General features: G+C 51.0%; 5 protein-coding genes and 1 non-coding gene across 8 annotated transcripts; 3 read left to right on the top strand and 3 right to left on the bottom strand.

Moving 5' to 3' along the window:
• Positions 1 to 3,104: 3,104 nt before the first annotated feature.
• H257_18365 (hypothetical protein) lies at positions 3,105 to 3,778 on the top strand (the record flags this gene model as incomplete). Its single annotated transcript, XM_009847406.1, has 3 exons — positions 3,105 to 3,201; positions 3,241 to 3,644; positions 3,694 to 3,778. Coding segments are annotated over 3 exons (586 nt in total), but the record flags the coding sequence as incomplete, so codon positions are not given.
• A 2,604-nt stretch (positions 3,779 to 6,382) lies between these two features.
• H257_18364 (hypothetical protein) lies at positions 6,383 to 6,670 on the top strand (the record flags this gene model as incomplete). The annotated part of the gene is made up of 1 exon (XM_009847405.1): positions 6,383 to 6,670. The coding sequence occupies one exon, from the start codon at positions 6,383 to 6,385 to the stop codon at positions 6,668 to 6,670; it is 288 nt and encodes a 95-aa protein (XP_009845707.1).
• Positions 6,671 to 7,560: 890 nt separating this feature from the next.
• H257_18363 lies at positions 7,561 to 7,632 on the bottom strand. The gene has a single exon. It is a non-coding gene; the product is annotated as a tRNA-Pro (tRNA).
• Positions 7,633 to 8,012: 380 nt separating this feature from the next.
• On the top strand, positions 8,013 to 11,225 carry H257_18362 (hypothetical protein; the record flags this gene model as incomplete). Its single annotated transcript, XM_009847404.1, has 11 exons — positions 8,013 to 8,318; positions 8,369 to 9,101; positions 9,145 to 9,306; positions 9,370 to 9,720; positions 9,780 to 9,921; positions 9,984 to 10,098; positions 10,148 to 10,354; positions 10,416 to 10,596; positions 10,650 to 11,009; positions 11,069 to 11,135; positions 11,180 to 11,225. The coding sequence occupies 11 exons, from the start codon at positions 8,013 to 8,015 to the stop codon at positions 11,223 to 11,225; spliced, it is 2,670 nt and encodes an 889-aa protein (XP_009845706.1).
• On the bottom strand, positions 11,212 to 12,826 carry H257_18361 (hypothetical protein). 3 transcript variants are annotated; one of them, XM_009847401.1, is made up of 9 exons: positions 12,670 to 12,826; positions 12,542 to 12,626; positions 12,335 to 12,492; positions 12,164 to 12,284; positions 12,001 to 12,119; positions 11,849 to 11,949; positions 11,700 to 11,773; positions 11,447 to 11,629; positions 11,212 to 11,401 (listed from the first exon to the last, which is right to left on the bottom strand). In XM_009847401.1, exons 1-9 carry the CDS (start codon positions 12,801 to 12,803, stop codon positions 11,243 to 11,245), a joined length of 1,134 nt encoding a protein of 377 aa, XP_009845703.1. In that variant the 5' UTR covers positions 12,804 to 12,826; the 3' UTR covers positions 11,212 to 11,242. The 3 variants fall into 3 exon arrangements, with proteins under 3 accessions (XP_009845703.1, XP_009845705.1, XP_009845704.1); XM_009847403.1 differs by having other exon boundaries at positions 12,542 to 12,826; XM_009847402.1 differs by lacking the exon at positions 11,447 to 11,629.
• A 205-nt stretch (positions 12,827 to 13,031) lies between these two features.
• Positions 13,032 to 14,348, bottom strand: H257_18360 (hypothetical protein). Its single transcript, XM_009847400.1, has 3 exons — positions 14,289 to 14,348; positions 14,097 to 14,240; positions 13,032 to 14,044 (listed from the first exon to the last, which is right to left on the bottom strand). The coding sequence occupies exons 1-3, from the start codon at positions 14,308 to 14,310 to the stop codon at positions 13,104 to 13,106; spliced, it is 1,107 nt and encodes a 368-aa protein (XP_009845702.1). The 5' UTR covers positions 14,311 to 14,348; the 3' UTR covers positions 13,032 to 13,103.
• Between the last annotated feature and the right edge of the window lie 647 nt (positions 14,349 to 14,995).

Here is a 14,995-nt window from a genome sequence, read left to right as displayed (position 1 = left end):
AAAAACGTTCGAAACATGGACTTTTCCAACCCCTTAACAATCAATTATTTGTTAACAGTAGTCGACAGCTCCGATGGAGCCTTTGACTATAACTTTTACTGCACCAACGAAATAAAAAAAGTAAAAAGTAAAAGTGTAGCGATGCGAACAAGCTAAAAATGCGTCAAGAAATTGGATCTTTAAACCTTATGCACCCACAAATACGATGCCTCAAATTTCAAAAACTCTATTGCTATATACACTCTGAGATGTAATACAAACTGTGACAATACAGACGAAAAGTTCACTCATTACACATGCGCACACACACTGACTCTGATTCTCGACACCAGCCTCACAAACCAACCATGTTATAATGCAAAATACCATAATGGTCTTCCTATGGATACACCTAAGTATGGAAATAAGAAGAGTGTCCTACAGGATGCTTGCACGGCCTATGGCATTTCATTCACAAATGAAACGAAAGCGGCATTGTGAAAAAGCTTAGTGTGCACATGAGCAAGATTGACATTGAGATTGTGTTCATTACACGTGCTGCAGGGCATGAGGTTGTTTACACACCTCCCTACCACAGTGACGTTCAACCAATCGATAGTTTGGGCCATCGTAAAGTGCCAAGTACAGTGATATTTACTACTTAGTATGCATATATATGCCAATGTAGTATAGGTTGGTCGCCAGTACACACAAGACACAATGTTCAAAGACGTCCACGTGCGGCTCATGAAAGCATTCGAGGAGGGAGCTGACTCCAAGCTGCATCAAGGGCTGCATTCACAAGCCCGACAGGCAACTTCACAAACTTGCTGAGTTCATCAAGGAGCACGAAGGCGATGCGATAAAATATTCCCGAAGTCGTCAATGATCCGATGTCTGAGCGTTTCCTTGGGACTCGCGAGGCCACGGCTCTCACACCATTAGCATCGTGGTCGATCGCTTGCTACCCAACGGATTGCAAGTGTGGGCTTGCACGACGATAGAGGCATAGGGACTGTGTCGGGCGGAGGCAGTTGGGAATATCCAGATGTGAACCAACAGCACCAACAGCACCACCGTGACAACGTCACATCATTGGCCAATCATTCAATTGTCACTATGCGAATTGCGCTTTTTTTTTGACGATTGGAGGTTGCTCCATTCCTAACTGGCCAAGCCAGAAGCGCGTTTGAGTTGAACACAGCGGCGGAATTCACCATGAACGGTTGCTGAATGCACCGGCATCACATGAGGCAGCGGAGTGTCTTTGCTCGATGTTGGCCCCACGGATTGATGTCTCGTCGTGGGGGTGCGTTATGAAATCGGCGCTACGAACCATCGGGTAAAATATCTTCCGGATTTGGGTGTTTCGTAAAGCCAAAGCATAATTCAAGTATGTGATATTAGCACATGTATCCATACAATTCCCTATTATATTGAAGGGAGTACTGTTTCTGTAACACCAGAGTATTCGAGAATTTTTGCACGTGCGAAGATTTGACTCTCCCGACTAAAACTTCGATTCGAACTTCCACACTTGCAGACTTTGCTCAGAAACGGGCCTGAAAAGTGAAGAAGCGACCACACTTTTGGCCTCGAAGTCCGTAGACTTCTGACAACTTTCCTAGCCATCAAAATCGTCTTCGTTGCGTTGCGCAGTTTAGTAGCAACTCATTGAAGCATCCATTCGAAGGCAACCCTAAGCGTGACGTTGTCCGAGACATGAAGAGTCTGCGTTCGCATGTCATGCATTGCCACCGTGGCTTTGACGTGAAAATCAAATCTGTTCTGTCGAGGTTGGCTTGCGAAATTTCCACTCTCGCCAACACGCTGGGACTCGCTTCAGAGGGAGGAACTTTACTCAAGATCCTCAGTTGAAATCAGCCGGTATTGGGATACTACTGAGTCCTTATAGACCATACACGGATTTTGACCCTGGTCTGAGTCCTTTTCAGTGTCATATTCTACACTGAATTCAATAAATTGGAGTGTGAAGGGTATTCGTTCGCATCGTGACACTGACCTTTTAACGGCAATTCTGCAAAAATTAATACAGTATAAATAGATAAGATATGCATGGTCATTTCGAAGTCCACCCAATGCGCTGGAATGGCCGACTCATGCAGTTGTGGAATCAACTGATGCAGTCGTCCGACGAGGAAATCGTCGATCATGGAGCGGGTCTCGTCGCGGTCGCCAGCCAAACTTGGATCGGAACCGGGCTGATGGGCACCAGCAGATTGTCGACGACTACTTTGGAGAGAACGGGAATCCAACGAGCTTAAAAGATAATATAGGTCTGTTGCCATTACATAAGTGCACTGCGTCGATGCGTATGCTGGCCTATGGCGTCTGCGCTTACTCGATTCACCATCGTCGCCTTGGTGAATCGACAGCCATCGAATCATGAAGCGCATTACAAGGGCTGTCGTCTCAGAGTTACTACCCTTGATTTGATCCTCAGACGCCGCTACCCATATCTTATAGAGTAACTCGGTCGCCATGTCGTTCATCGATAACGACATTGTCGTCCAGCAATTGAAAAGTATTTCGTGTAGACTAGTTTGTATACCATACAAATATCTTGTTATTATATTAATTCAGCGCAAAACCTCGTCTCGGAGTTTTTAGTGAAAACTCCGTGTGGAATGGTCAAGACTCAGTGCCCGGGGTTCTGAAACTCAGTTTCAGGATCGAATTCAGTGTTGGGGTGGTGGTAAATTCAGGGTCAAAATATCATCGACACTGAGTAATATTCAGTTTCAGGGTCAAATTCCGAGTACGGTGGAGATGCTCCAACGTTCGAGCACTATCGTTATATAACGTCGCAGTGATATACAAATCGACTCTCTGCGTCCTCATGTTCTCTCGCTTAATTGCGCGCAATGAAGTCATACCGGTAGGCACAGGCTAAAAGTAGTTTAACATCACTAATGTCAGTGTTCTATTTGCTGCCTTGACGAAGGTCCCGTGGCCGAAAGCCGAGAAGAAGCGGGAGACAAAACAAAGATATCTTTAGTTCTTTGTTGAGCTATTCATTGGAGATGGTACGAAAACATTCCTCCGACGAGAAAACACCAAGGAACGCCAAAGAACGATCGCGGTCGCGTAATCGTATCGAGTAGCCGCGAGGACACATCGCTCAGCGCACCGTGGAGAACCCGTTCAGGTCTCCCCGACGGCGACAGCTACATGCTGTCGAAGAGTGGGAACCGCCACGCGGTGAGTTTAACACCCCTGACACAACCCGAGTAACACCAGCTGCCGCAGTGTTTGTGCGGGCTTCTGCTCCACCAAGGACTGAAGCAGATGGCGCTAGTGCCATTTCCAGCCAACAACGACCCATCGGGTGTCCGTGATGATATGGATATGGGTAGATATGGCGGTTACGACCGTACGGCGCCGCAAGTTTGGAACGCGCCGGCGATCCCGCAGCCGCCAACATTCTCGGGCTCGATCAAAGCCGAAAGACGAGCTTTTATGCTCGAGTACCTGAAGTACCTGAGGCAGATCAACGATATGCAGTGCAATGGATCGCGTGCGTTCGCGATGTCCGTGAGTGCCTGCATGAACCCGTTTTCGAAGCGCCGGATCGCGCTGCTCGATTGCAACCGCGACCACAATTCCATCACGAACTATGAGTGGGTCGCATGGTTCAAGTCGGCGTTTGAGGACGATCCTCAAGACCTGGATGTTTTGAAGCAATGTCTGCAGCGGCGATTCGTTTCGAACGAAGATCTTGGACGTGGAGTCCCGCGTCGGTCGCATGTCGGACGAGATGATGCGCTCGTTGGCATGAGGAGTGGGCACTCCGTCAAGAAGGCAATATGGTCGTCGAAGTTATCATGAAATCGATCAAACCGGAATCGCTGAAGACAGCGGTTCAAAAGCAAGTGCAGTTCCAGAGGAACAAGGCGCTAATGAGCGACGTAGTTCGTTACGTCAACTGGCAGCGAACCTTTGCAGCTGGCCACCAGCTGTACCTTGGACTCGACGACGAGTCTAAACCTTCCCCCACAGCGAAGCCGGTAGAAGCTCCACGAGGCGACAAGATCACGCCCTTCGGCGTGTACACCCCGACCCTCGTGCTCATGGGACAGACGGACGCTGTCGTGTACTGCCAGCCGGTTATCCACCAAATGATTTCGAACTGCTGTTCCGAGGCCTGGCTCGACGACTTGCTGGGGTCCGCCAAGGCGACCGACGATCTGTTTGACTTGTTGGACCAAGTCTTGACGATCTGTGCCCAGTTCGGACTCAAGTTGAGCCCGAAGAAGTGCCATTTCTTTCTGCACCAGGCAGATTGGTGTGACAAGGTGATTTCGACCGATGGAATCACCCATTCCCCAACCCGAATTCAAAGTCTTGACGATCTGTGCCCAGTTCGGACTCAAGTTGAGCCCGAAGAAGTGCCATTTCTTTCTGCGCCAGGCAGATTGGTGTGACAAGGTGATTTCGACCGATGGAATCACCCATTCCCCAACCCGAATTCAAGGACTTGTGGATTTGTCCGCGCCAATGACAGCGGCCGACCTCCAACAATTTGTGTATGCAACCAACTGGGTGCGTGCGAGCATCCCTGGCTACAACCAGCTGGTGGATCCGTCGCGACGTCTGCTCAACGTGACCACCAAGACAACCGGAAGCTGCAAGAAAACGGCGTTAGCGCGTGTTGCACTCCCTGCCGTGGGATGGTCGCCGACCATCTCAAGTGATTCAACGATGTGAAACACGCGTTGGCGCATGTGGTGCCCCTGTCGTACTCGCGAGAATACATGACGGTCTGCGTTTTCACGGACGCCAGTGACCTGTTTTGGAGTACTGCAAGCGGCCTTGGACTTGCCTATCGAAGACTAGTGGCACCAGCCGCTTGCGTTCATTAGTGCGTCGTTTTCTGGCGCGAGTGCGCTCTGGTCCATCGTCGAGAAGGAGGCCAATGCAGTAGTCGAGTCGTGCAAGAGACTCGACTACCTGGCCGTACGCCCTGGTGGTTTCCGTCTGTTTATGGTTCAGCGCTACCTGGTGTACAGTACATTATCAACCCAAGTGGCTCGAACGCCAACATGGCCAAGTACAAGGCTGACAAGCTGCAGCGATGTTCGGTGGTGATGTCGACCTTCTCGTACACCAGTGAGTGCGTCTAGGGTGACGCGAATGTATGGGGCGACCTCCTGAGCCGATGGGGTTCGGACCCGACGCATCAACCGGTCGCGAATGTTCGCAAGTTGATCCATGGTGTGTCGCCTCTGCAAAGTAAGTGGATAAAAGTGGATTTAGAGTGACCGACAGCCGCTACGATCAGAGACATCGAACGTTCGTTCATGGAAGGGGAGGGATCCCCTAAACGGCATGGATTTGGACGACGACTGCCATATTTACGTGGACCCATATAGACGAATCTGGATCCCAGACGGTGCTGTTGACCTACAGCAGCGGACAGCAGCGGATTTGTGTGATCGCTCACCAAGAAGCCAGTGGTCACCGCTGCATCGCAGCGACGACCAAGTCGGCGTCCGACGAATTTGTGTGGAAGACGCTTTCCACGGACATCGAAGCGTTCGTGCGGGCCTGTCTGCACTGCCTGTGCATTGACGGAGAAATGATTCCCCGTCCATTGGGTTCGGCGCTTCATGCGGAGAAGCCGAACGAGCTCATCCATTTCGACTGGTTGTCGATGCCCATGGCCAAGTCTGGCCAAAAACAAGTGCTTGTCGTGAAGGACGACATGAGTGGCTTTGTGCAGCTGTTCGCGGCAGACTCCGCTGACGCCGCTGCGACCGCTCAGTGTTTGATGACGTGGTTTACCACGTTCGGCTGCGTTTACACATGGGTGTCAGATGTCGGCTCTCACTTCAAGAACGAAGTGATCGAGAAGGTGCGGAAGTTGGTGGGAGCTCACCATCACATCACGACAGCATACAGTCCTTGGGCGAATGGGACTGTAGAAGTAGTCAACTAACTAATACTGTGCGCCGTGAAGGCGCTGCTCAGCGAAATTAAGCTGACAGTGGACGAATCACCGCATGTGTTGCCCTTCGTTCAAGGTGCCCTCAACCATCAGCCGGCAGACAGGTTGGGATGAATTGTACCCCTGTCACAGCGTTTACTGGACTGCCAGCCAAGACCTCGCTGGCATGATTGTCCACCCAACGTCCAAAAACGTTTACGTCGTGGACGGACCTCCAAGTGGCGCTTGAAGAGATTTACCGCAACGTCGCGGTGCGAAGCGACAAGTTGCGTCAGCGAGCGCGTGGACGCCGCGACCGAAAATCCCAAGTCAAGTTTGTGGGTTTGTTCGGTTGGTGATTTTGTGCTTGTCGGATCGGTTGTCAACCGTCCAACAAAATTGGCCCTGCATTGACGAGGACCCTGCCAAATGACCAGAGTCATCATAGACAATGTGATGGAGATTCAGCAGTTGATGCCACCGTACAAAATCACGCTCTGTCATGCGTGCCACTTGAAGATGTACCACGAAGGTGGTCGAGAGGTGACCGAAGACCTCGAGGCGCAGATTGCGTTTGGCGATGGCAGATTTCACGTGGAGCGCTTGGACGAAGCGGGATGCGTGGATGGCCAACACCAAGTTTTGGTGAAGTTGCTTGGACTCGACGATAAAGAATCGTCCTGGGAACCTGTGGCGAATTTGCTGGACGACATTCCAGTCGTATTTCGCAAGTGGTGTGTTTAACATCACTAATATCAGTGTTATATTTGCTACTTTGAAGAAGGTCCCACGGCCGAAAGCCGAGAAGAAGTGGGAGGCAAAACACACATTTCGCACGATCTAAAAGTTCTATTGAGTCACCACAGAGTATTGAGTTACGGATGAGTCCACCTCGACTACGTGAAAGGCATCAACCAACATCGTGTTGTCCACTCAATGGGTCGTAATGCCGCCACGGTATTGTAACATGATATCCTTGAGTACTTGAGATAGTACACCAGAAATACTGTGCGCCAATCACCCGCACAACCACGTGAGCACATTGACATGGACGGTGTATGACACATGCTTAGGTTGCAGCGGTAGCACTATCCCGTGTGTATTTCATGGTCCATGCATTCGGTTCGAAGGCAAGTGTGTGTGTATACAACATGGGAAACTGACCGAGTGAATACCACAAACATTATTATCTTCATGTTGCTTGCGTCAAACCATCACAGTCCCTCCGATCAGTGCATGATGTATCACAACTAGGCGTGTACTTCTGTTCCGATTGGGCACATTGGATAGTTATGAATGTACAAGGCTGTTCACCTTGCGAATTCCGCAAAAGACAGACAAAAGATAAAAATCAAGTAAACAAACTCGAAGTTACATTTAAGCGAAACGAAACATTTTCAGAATTATTTATGGAATTCGCAAGATGGTTCACCTTGCGCTGCAAAGTCGCCTATTACACCTTGCTTCTTCTGGTTAATGTTTGCTTTGCTTATACTCTCCTCTGTGCCCCGTCTTGATGCATATAATAACAAGTGAAAGCATGAAGATGGGCATCGCAACGATTCCTTTTACCGCAGTTGGTGCGGCCATATTTACTGCAGCAACAATATCAAATAGAAAGCATAAAAATATGTGGCCCCAACCGGTGATCGAAACCGGGACCTCCTGCACCCAAAGCAGGAATCATACCACTAGACCATTAGGGCTCATTATTAAATAGACTTGTGTCATTGGACAAGTCAACTCTCCAGACAACAATGCGTGGAGATTCGGTATGAATGTTCTGGTCTATCAAATCTCGCTGACCGAACCGGGCATTAATCTCTCCCATTGGCTACGATCCAATTTAGCTTTTCTACCAAAATGGGCGAGGCCAATCAAATGTCTCCGCTCGGTTTGTGTTCGGTTGAACTAATTTTTAATATCCGTACAATTACTCCGTTTCTTTGTGATTGTAGTCCGTTTGCCTGAGTAGTCTACGTTCAGATCGTGATATATTCTCGTACGTTTTACGTAGAAGACATGAAACGTCGTAGTGAAACCGAACGGCGCGGCAGTTGTATTTTTGCTGTATTTTTAGTCCACGATGCCGAGTGATGAGGACGAGTCCCGACCGCCGGAGAATGCCGGCCGTAGAATCTCGGTTCGGCCACGGCTATTCCATCGAAAGGTGGCAATGCTACCCAACACGACCTATGACTTCCACGTCATGCAAAACTCGTCACTTCTTACACTCATGTCCAAGTTCTCAAACCGCAATTTGCTTCGACGCCGGCCGCTGTGCGCCACCGATGGCACCCAAACGTGGCTATTAACCAGTGGTACAATTGGATCGCTACATGGCGGGGACACTGTGATTCACGTCGACGGACTCACCCAGCGTCACGCTCAAGTGGGTGAAACATCGAGTGTTTCGAACTGCAATAATCTCGTCGATGTTAGATCACATGCAGAGGCGACTCATGCTTTGTTCAGTCAAGCCCCAACTGCGCCACGTACTTGAAGCTTCCGTTTGACACGGGGCGTCGCGGGTACCCCATTTCAGTCGGCGATATTATTGAAATGGGTCGGGGGTTTGTCGTCCGAGTAGTGGAAATCGACGTGAAAACCACGTCGAGTGTCGACAAGGTGGAGAAGCTGCCACCCCTGAAAGAGACTACGTTTGGTCAGGCGGTGGATATTCGCACGCAAGTGTGCATTCGAAATCTGACGCAACAAACCAAGCTGTCCAAGACCACCACGGTGCTCGAGCCAGCCAAGTTGGTGCTTCAGCTGCACCACAAGGAGCCCACCGACGTCGTCCGGGTCGTGACTTCCCCCAAGAACACGCTGTGGTTTGGCAGCTTGCACTCGTCCGACATCATCTGTCCGACGTTGGAACGTCTGCACGCGAAGATCGAGTTCGACGGGTCCAGATACGTCTTGAGCGACTTCAGCAACGCCACGCGGGTCGTGGTGGGTGAAGCCCCCGTGCACATTGTCCCAGAAGATGTGCTGGTGGTCGGGGACCGGCACTTCAAAATCGTCGAGCTCAAGGACGACGCGGTGGCGACGCCAGGACTGGAAATTCAAACCTTGCGGATTTCCGCGCGAAAACGCTCGCATACGAAAAAGCACATGCCCATCAAACTCGATTTACCCCCCAACAAGCTGCTTCACGTTGGCCGGGCTCCGCGTACGCTTGACGTGTACATACATTGTGTCTCATGGATTGGTAGAATGCAACATCACGCTGTCCAACTACTCGATCAAGCTCGTGCAATTCAGCATTTTATACGAAAACGACCGAGTTTGGGTCATGCCGCTCAATGGAAGCCTCAACCAAGGCCTATACCGCCTCTTGTCCAGACAGGAGCGGCAGCGCGAAGAAACTGTACACGGTGGTTAAACGCCCTTGTCCTACTACCCACCAGCTAACTATTCGTATTCTTTCAATGAGGTAGATACTACCGTGCCCGTCGTGTCGAGCGTGAGCCCCCTACTGCAGCTGCACAAGGACACCGTGTTCAAAGTCGGGTGCTCCGAGGTCGAGGTCGTGTACATCAAGCACCAGCCCAAGTCCGTGTCGGCGACGACCCAGGACCAAATGAACGACCGATACAGCATCCTGCAAGAACTACCGTGGTTCCTCCTGAGTCAAAACCTGCCGGGGTTCTTCAGTGAGACGGGGCACTTGGCGTCGCACTGCAAGGTGCAGACGGTCGCGGCGGGCGAGTATATTTATAGCCAAGGCGACGACGCCACACGGGCGTACGTGGTCATGCGGGGCAGCGTCCTGCTGTTCCGGTCCAAAGGTGCGACAACCTTTTGTTTGAATCCTTTATTGTCATGGAAGAATTGGGTTGTGTGGCAGATGCTGTGGGGGACAAGTTTTACATTGAAAGCGTCGACCGAGGCGGTTCATTTGGAGAAATTGCGCTTCTCCAACCCAATGCCAAGCACACCACGAACGCGCTCGCTCGAAGCAACGTCGTGTGCATGGTCCTTGTCGCCAAGTAAGCCCAACCCCCCCAACCCCCACCGAATCGTCCCCCCCCGAACTTCCCGACGATTTTAGGGACTGGACCGACTATTGCGCGCCGTATCGGGATTTGTACCTGTTGCCACTGAAGCACGGACTGCACGAGACGACCCTCTTGGAGGCGCTGGCCGCGCTGCCGTACATGGACATGGTACCCGTCGATCTATTTCTCTCCAGGTCTGGTCCTACTGGTTGGTTAGATTTCGCTGGCGTTGCAGCAGCGGGTGGCGCTGAAGATGACGCGCAAGTCGTTTCCGCCGCAGTCGTCGCTCCTGCAAGACCCGTGTTGCATCTTCTTTGTCTCCGAGGGGACGATCGAGATCCAATTCGACGACGATATGGTCGAAGTGCACTCGAAAACGTTCCTCTTTGACCGGTCCAGCCACGCCATGCCGTCCCTTGTCGACGTAAATGTTCACGTTTTAGAATGTGTGTGTATTTTCGTGTTGATTCGAGTAATATTGGCAGATCATGGCCGTGGACAACGTCGAGTGCCTGGTGCTGTCTGCCGACGACTTTGCCAACACCATCGGCATCACATTGCAACACCGCCGCGTGGAGCACCCGCTCGCGTTTATCACTGCGTTCGACACGACGCCGCAGAACGAGTCGGCGCCGCCGCGAAAGCTCTCGATGCGGACTGAATCCAGTACAGAGTCTCGTTGTGTAGTTCTTCTCATGATTAGACTCATCGACTGGTAGTGGCCAAACCCAAGCGAAAGTCGTCGCTCATTCGAGCCAAGGAGCTGTGGACGGGGGTCGCCACCGAAGATGAAGACCATGAGCCCGCGCGCTCCGAGCCCCCCGTGCCACTTCCCCCGGCCGACTCGTGGCGCCAGAAGAAACGCAATGCCGCCATGCTGCAGAGCCGCATCGAGTACCTCAACCTCGAGGCGTCCATCGAGTCGGCGTTGGTGCTGTACGTGCTGTCGGGACCGAACCGTGGCGATGTGCATATTGTAAGGAACACGCTCACGATTGGCAACGCCCACGGCACGAGCGCTTTGAAACTGCGCGACCACGCGCTGAGTCCCCAGCACGCGCTCATCTTTCACCGAGACGGTAACCCAAGAATAATAGCCTACTTGCTACTTTACGGTACAGTGACAAGCAACTACTAGGCAAGTACTGGCTCCAAGACTGCAACAGCCACACAGGGACGTTCGTGCGCCTCACGGATGACGAAGCGTGCTGCTTACATGTGGGCGATACACTCCTAGCCGGAGACACAGAGTTCACCGTCCTCGGCACCCCCGCGCTTACCCCCCAGTCGCATAAAAGCGCGTCATGTTGTGTCACTTAACCAACACGTAAACTGGTTTTTCCATGGCAAACTCGACTTGTGAGTCCATGTCTACGGCCAGCACGCCCCGGATTTGCTGGAGGCCGGCGATCAGCGGCAGCAATTCCACGCTCACATGCACGCTCGACTTGCCTTGCACTATCCCGACATTCTACTCACGATATTATATATATATATATATATGTCGAGGTATGACCAGATGGGATACAGAACTGCAGAGAATGCCGAGCATCAAGTCCCGACGCAGCTGCAACTGCAAATTCATCGCTCGAGTGCCGTTGTTCTGGATGAGAACGCTCGCCACGAATGGCTGGCCCACTTGGGCGACCACTGGCGTCGGCAAGAGGACGGTCACCGTTGCTTCTTTTACACTACCCACCTAATAGTTTAATACCGAAATATTAAACTATTAGGTCGAAATATACAACAAATATATAGTTCGTTCCGACCTTGCGCATCACAGGCTGGGTTTGCAACCGACCGGACTCGCCCATGGCGGATTTCCAGTTGACTTCCAACCGCCCTAAAGTCGCATTTGAGATAATATAATATACATAGAATATACATATATATATATACATATAATATATATATGTACCAAGATTCAACGTGCCAAGGGACAAATCCAAGTGCTCGGCAGTGACTTTAAAGATGCACTGGATGGAATCGTCGGGGAAAATTAAATTGTTTGCGTTGTCGCTGCAATGGGTTGATATTTTTATAAGAATTGGAAATATGTGACAGAGTTACTTGTCAGGTGCCGTCAACTGCTGCGCTTCGAACGGCGGCGACGGCACGAACACAATCGTATCTGCATGCAGGGGTATCTGCGTGATGTTTTGGATCTTGGCTTCGACAAACGAAATGTCCTACTTGATATGACGCAATGTGGAAGGAAGTCGTGGGTACGTACTTGGATCAACACGTGCTTGAATGTGATCGTGAGCGGATTCAGGACTTGGAAGCGGTAAAACTTGCGAAGCGACTTGGGCTCGTTCGTCAGTGGGTCCAGGTACGATACCCCCACGCGCAACCTGTCCATGGAATGAGTCATGCGGGAAAGGGATGCATGAAATGAACTCACGTGTGGACGCCGACTTCGCTCAGTTCGAACTCGACCGCCATGTCCAAGTTGGACCCGGCGGATAGCACGGCCGCGGGGTTTACTGGCGGTGTCGTACCTCCGCGAAGCTCACGCTTGTCGGTGAGGTCGCTTCGGGTTGTGGGGGTCTGTAGCTTCGCCTGCGATCATAGTTGTCAGGATCATGGTAAGAGGAACGATAGAACGTACGGTCAGTCCAACTTGATTCAAGTCGCACGCGAATTGGTTGATGACGCTGATGTAGCTGCTGAAGGTTTCGCCGAGGTAGATGTTGCTAGACACAGGTTGTGAGTTCGACACGGGCAGCCAAGGCCAACCCAAAGCTGTCAGGGAGAAGAAGCATGTTGGATAGCGCGAATTCCCGGCGGTACGACTTCTCGATGCTCAGGCGGGGCTTGTACAGCCGCATCACCTTGAGCGTCGGCTGCGTCGCTGTCGGTGGCGTCGCCATGATGATGACTGTCCGGATACGCCGATTTCAGGAAATGTCAATAAATTCTTAATTTCAAATAAATACTCTGCGTTTCAAAATGCCATAAAAATAAAACTATTTGAGAAGTCGAATGTGCCTAAGCCAATCAAATCACGTTCTGGTAAATTTCTGCCAATCCAAACGTTTGACTCGGCCAAACCATGTATATACTGAACTTTGTATACTATAGGTTGTACAAGCTTAAATTGGATCAAATGGGCTAAATGACTCCAAATTTGGGTGAAAAGTGCACAATATTAACCCTAATGAATAAGGTCGCTAGTGCTTTCGGGAGGGACTCGGGGAGCGCCTTTTGTCATCTCGGCTTCGTGGACGATAAGGACTTGGTGAGCGTCGTCTAGCCTGTCGGCGGGGGCTGCGGCTTCTTGAAGCGCGTCTTTTGTCACCCCGGCGAGGACTGCGGCTTCTTGAATGCCGAGGACTTGGGGAGCGTCTTTTGTCACCTCGGCGAGGACTGCGGCTTCTTGAATGCCGAGGACTTGGGGAGCGTCTTTTGTCACCTCGGCGAGGACTGCGGCTTCTTGAATGCCGAGGACTTGAGGAGCGTCTTTTGTCACCTCGGCGAGGACTGCGGCTTCTCCCACGGCGATCAGGGGATGGGCTCGAGGAAGGGCTCTTCTTGTTGGCATTTCGAGGCGGAGTGCTGAGGGGACTTCGACTGGGTCGCTGGTTTTGAGACTTCGGAGGTGTTCGGCCGTCGGGTGAGTCGCTGCTGCGCTCGTGCTTTCGCTTCTTCTTGGCCTCCTTCTTGGCCTTCTTCTTGTCCTTCTTCGCCCGCTTCAATGCCCTTTTCTCTTCCTTCGCAGCTCGTTTGTCGTCCTTCTTGCTCCCAACCTCGCTGGTTTTGTCGGAGACTTCGCCGCAGTCTGCAATGACCACATCCTGCTCGGGTTTGTCATTGCGCCCCTTGGGCACTCGCTCCATCGCCCGCACGACGTCCATGCCTTCAACCACTTCGCCAAACACGACATGCTTCCCATTGAGGTGCTTGGTCGGTGCCAGCGTGATGAAGAACTGGCTTCCGTTGGTGTTGGGGCCGGAATTGGCCATACTCAACAACCCTGCCTTCGAATGCGCATGCAGGAAGTTCTCGTCTCTGAATTTACCGCCGTAAATGGACTCGCCACCCGTCCCGTTGCGGTTGGAGAAGTCGCCCCCTTGGCACATGAAATCGTTGATGATCCGATGGAAGATAGTCCCTAGGCACGGGAATGAGAAAGCTGGTGGAGGCGATCGATCGGTCGGGGATACCTTTGAACGACAGAGGCTTGTACGTGGTTTTGCCAAGACCCTTTTCGCCTGTGCACAACGCCCGGAAGTTGTCGCTTGTCTTTGGGGTATCTCCGTAGAGACGGAAGACAATGCGGCCATTTCTCTTGCCTCCGATCTCAATGTCTACACCAGCAGGTCAACACCACTCGGGGCCATGCCACATGCACATACCGAAGAACACTTTGGCTGGCATGATCTCACCACAAACAAGGACGAACGTGTGGACTGCTGTGTGAAAAAATCCAAATAGGTTGAAGTGAAGAATTAATTGATTTCTGGGGAAGTGTCGTAAATATTATATGAAACAAAGGGAAACGTTATTATATTTCATCCAGTTTAATTGATGGCCATCATATTAATTTCAGGTACTTTTGGATAGATGAATTTTCTATTTACAACCTCAATTTGACACTTGTATTTACTATGGTGCAAGTCACCTGAAGACTACAAATAAATGCCTTAACTTTCGACAGCTATTCCAACTTTGTATTGATATTATTTTGGAAAATATACCGTAATAACGATAGAACTGGACAAGACCAACAGAAGTTACGGTTCAGATTTTCGATTGGTGAAAAATTGATCGAGTAATAGAATTTAAACCAACCGGCGCCTTTTTGTACGGAGATATATGGAACCAGGTACATTTTGGCCGAAAAGGAGTATCAAGTATTGTGCTTTTCACCCAATTTGCCCATTGTTTTATCGCACAAATCAATGGATGGCAAAAATAAAACCACACGTTAAACAACGCGAACCAAGGGTCTGGCACTTGAGCTAAATAAAGACAGGTCTTTATTTGCTGGACCATTTCACTGGCAAACTGGCCGACACAAACATGCAGCGCGAACGATTGAGCGTCCCATTGCCGGACTGCT

Source organism: Aphanomyces astaci (assembly GCF_000520075.1).
Source record: "Aphanomyces astaci strain APO3 unplaced genomic scaffold supercont1.157, whole genome shotgun sequence".
Lineage (NCBI taxonomy): Eukaryota > Oomycota > Saprolegniomycetes > Saprolegniales > Verrucalvaceae > Aphanomyces > Aphanomyces astaci.
The sequence above is the reverse complement of the archived record's forward strand: the minus strand, read 5'-3'. Positions and strand labels throughout refer to the sequence as shown.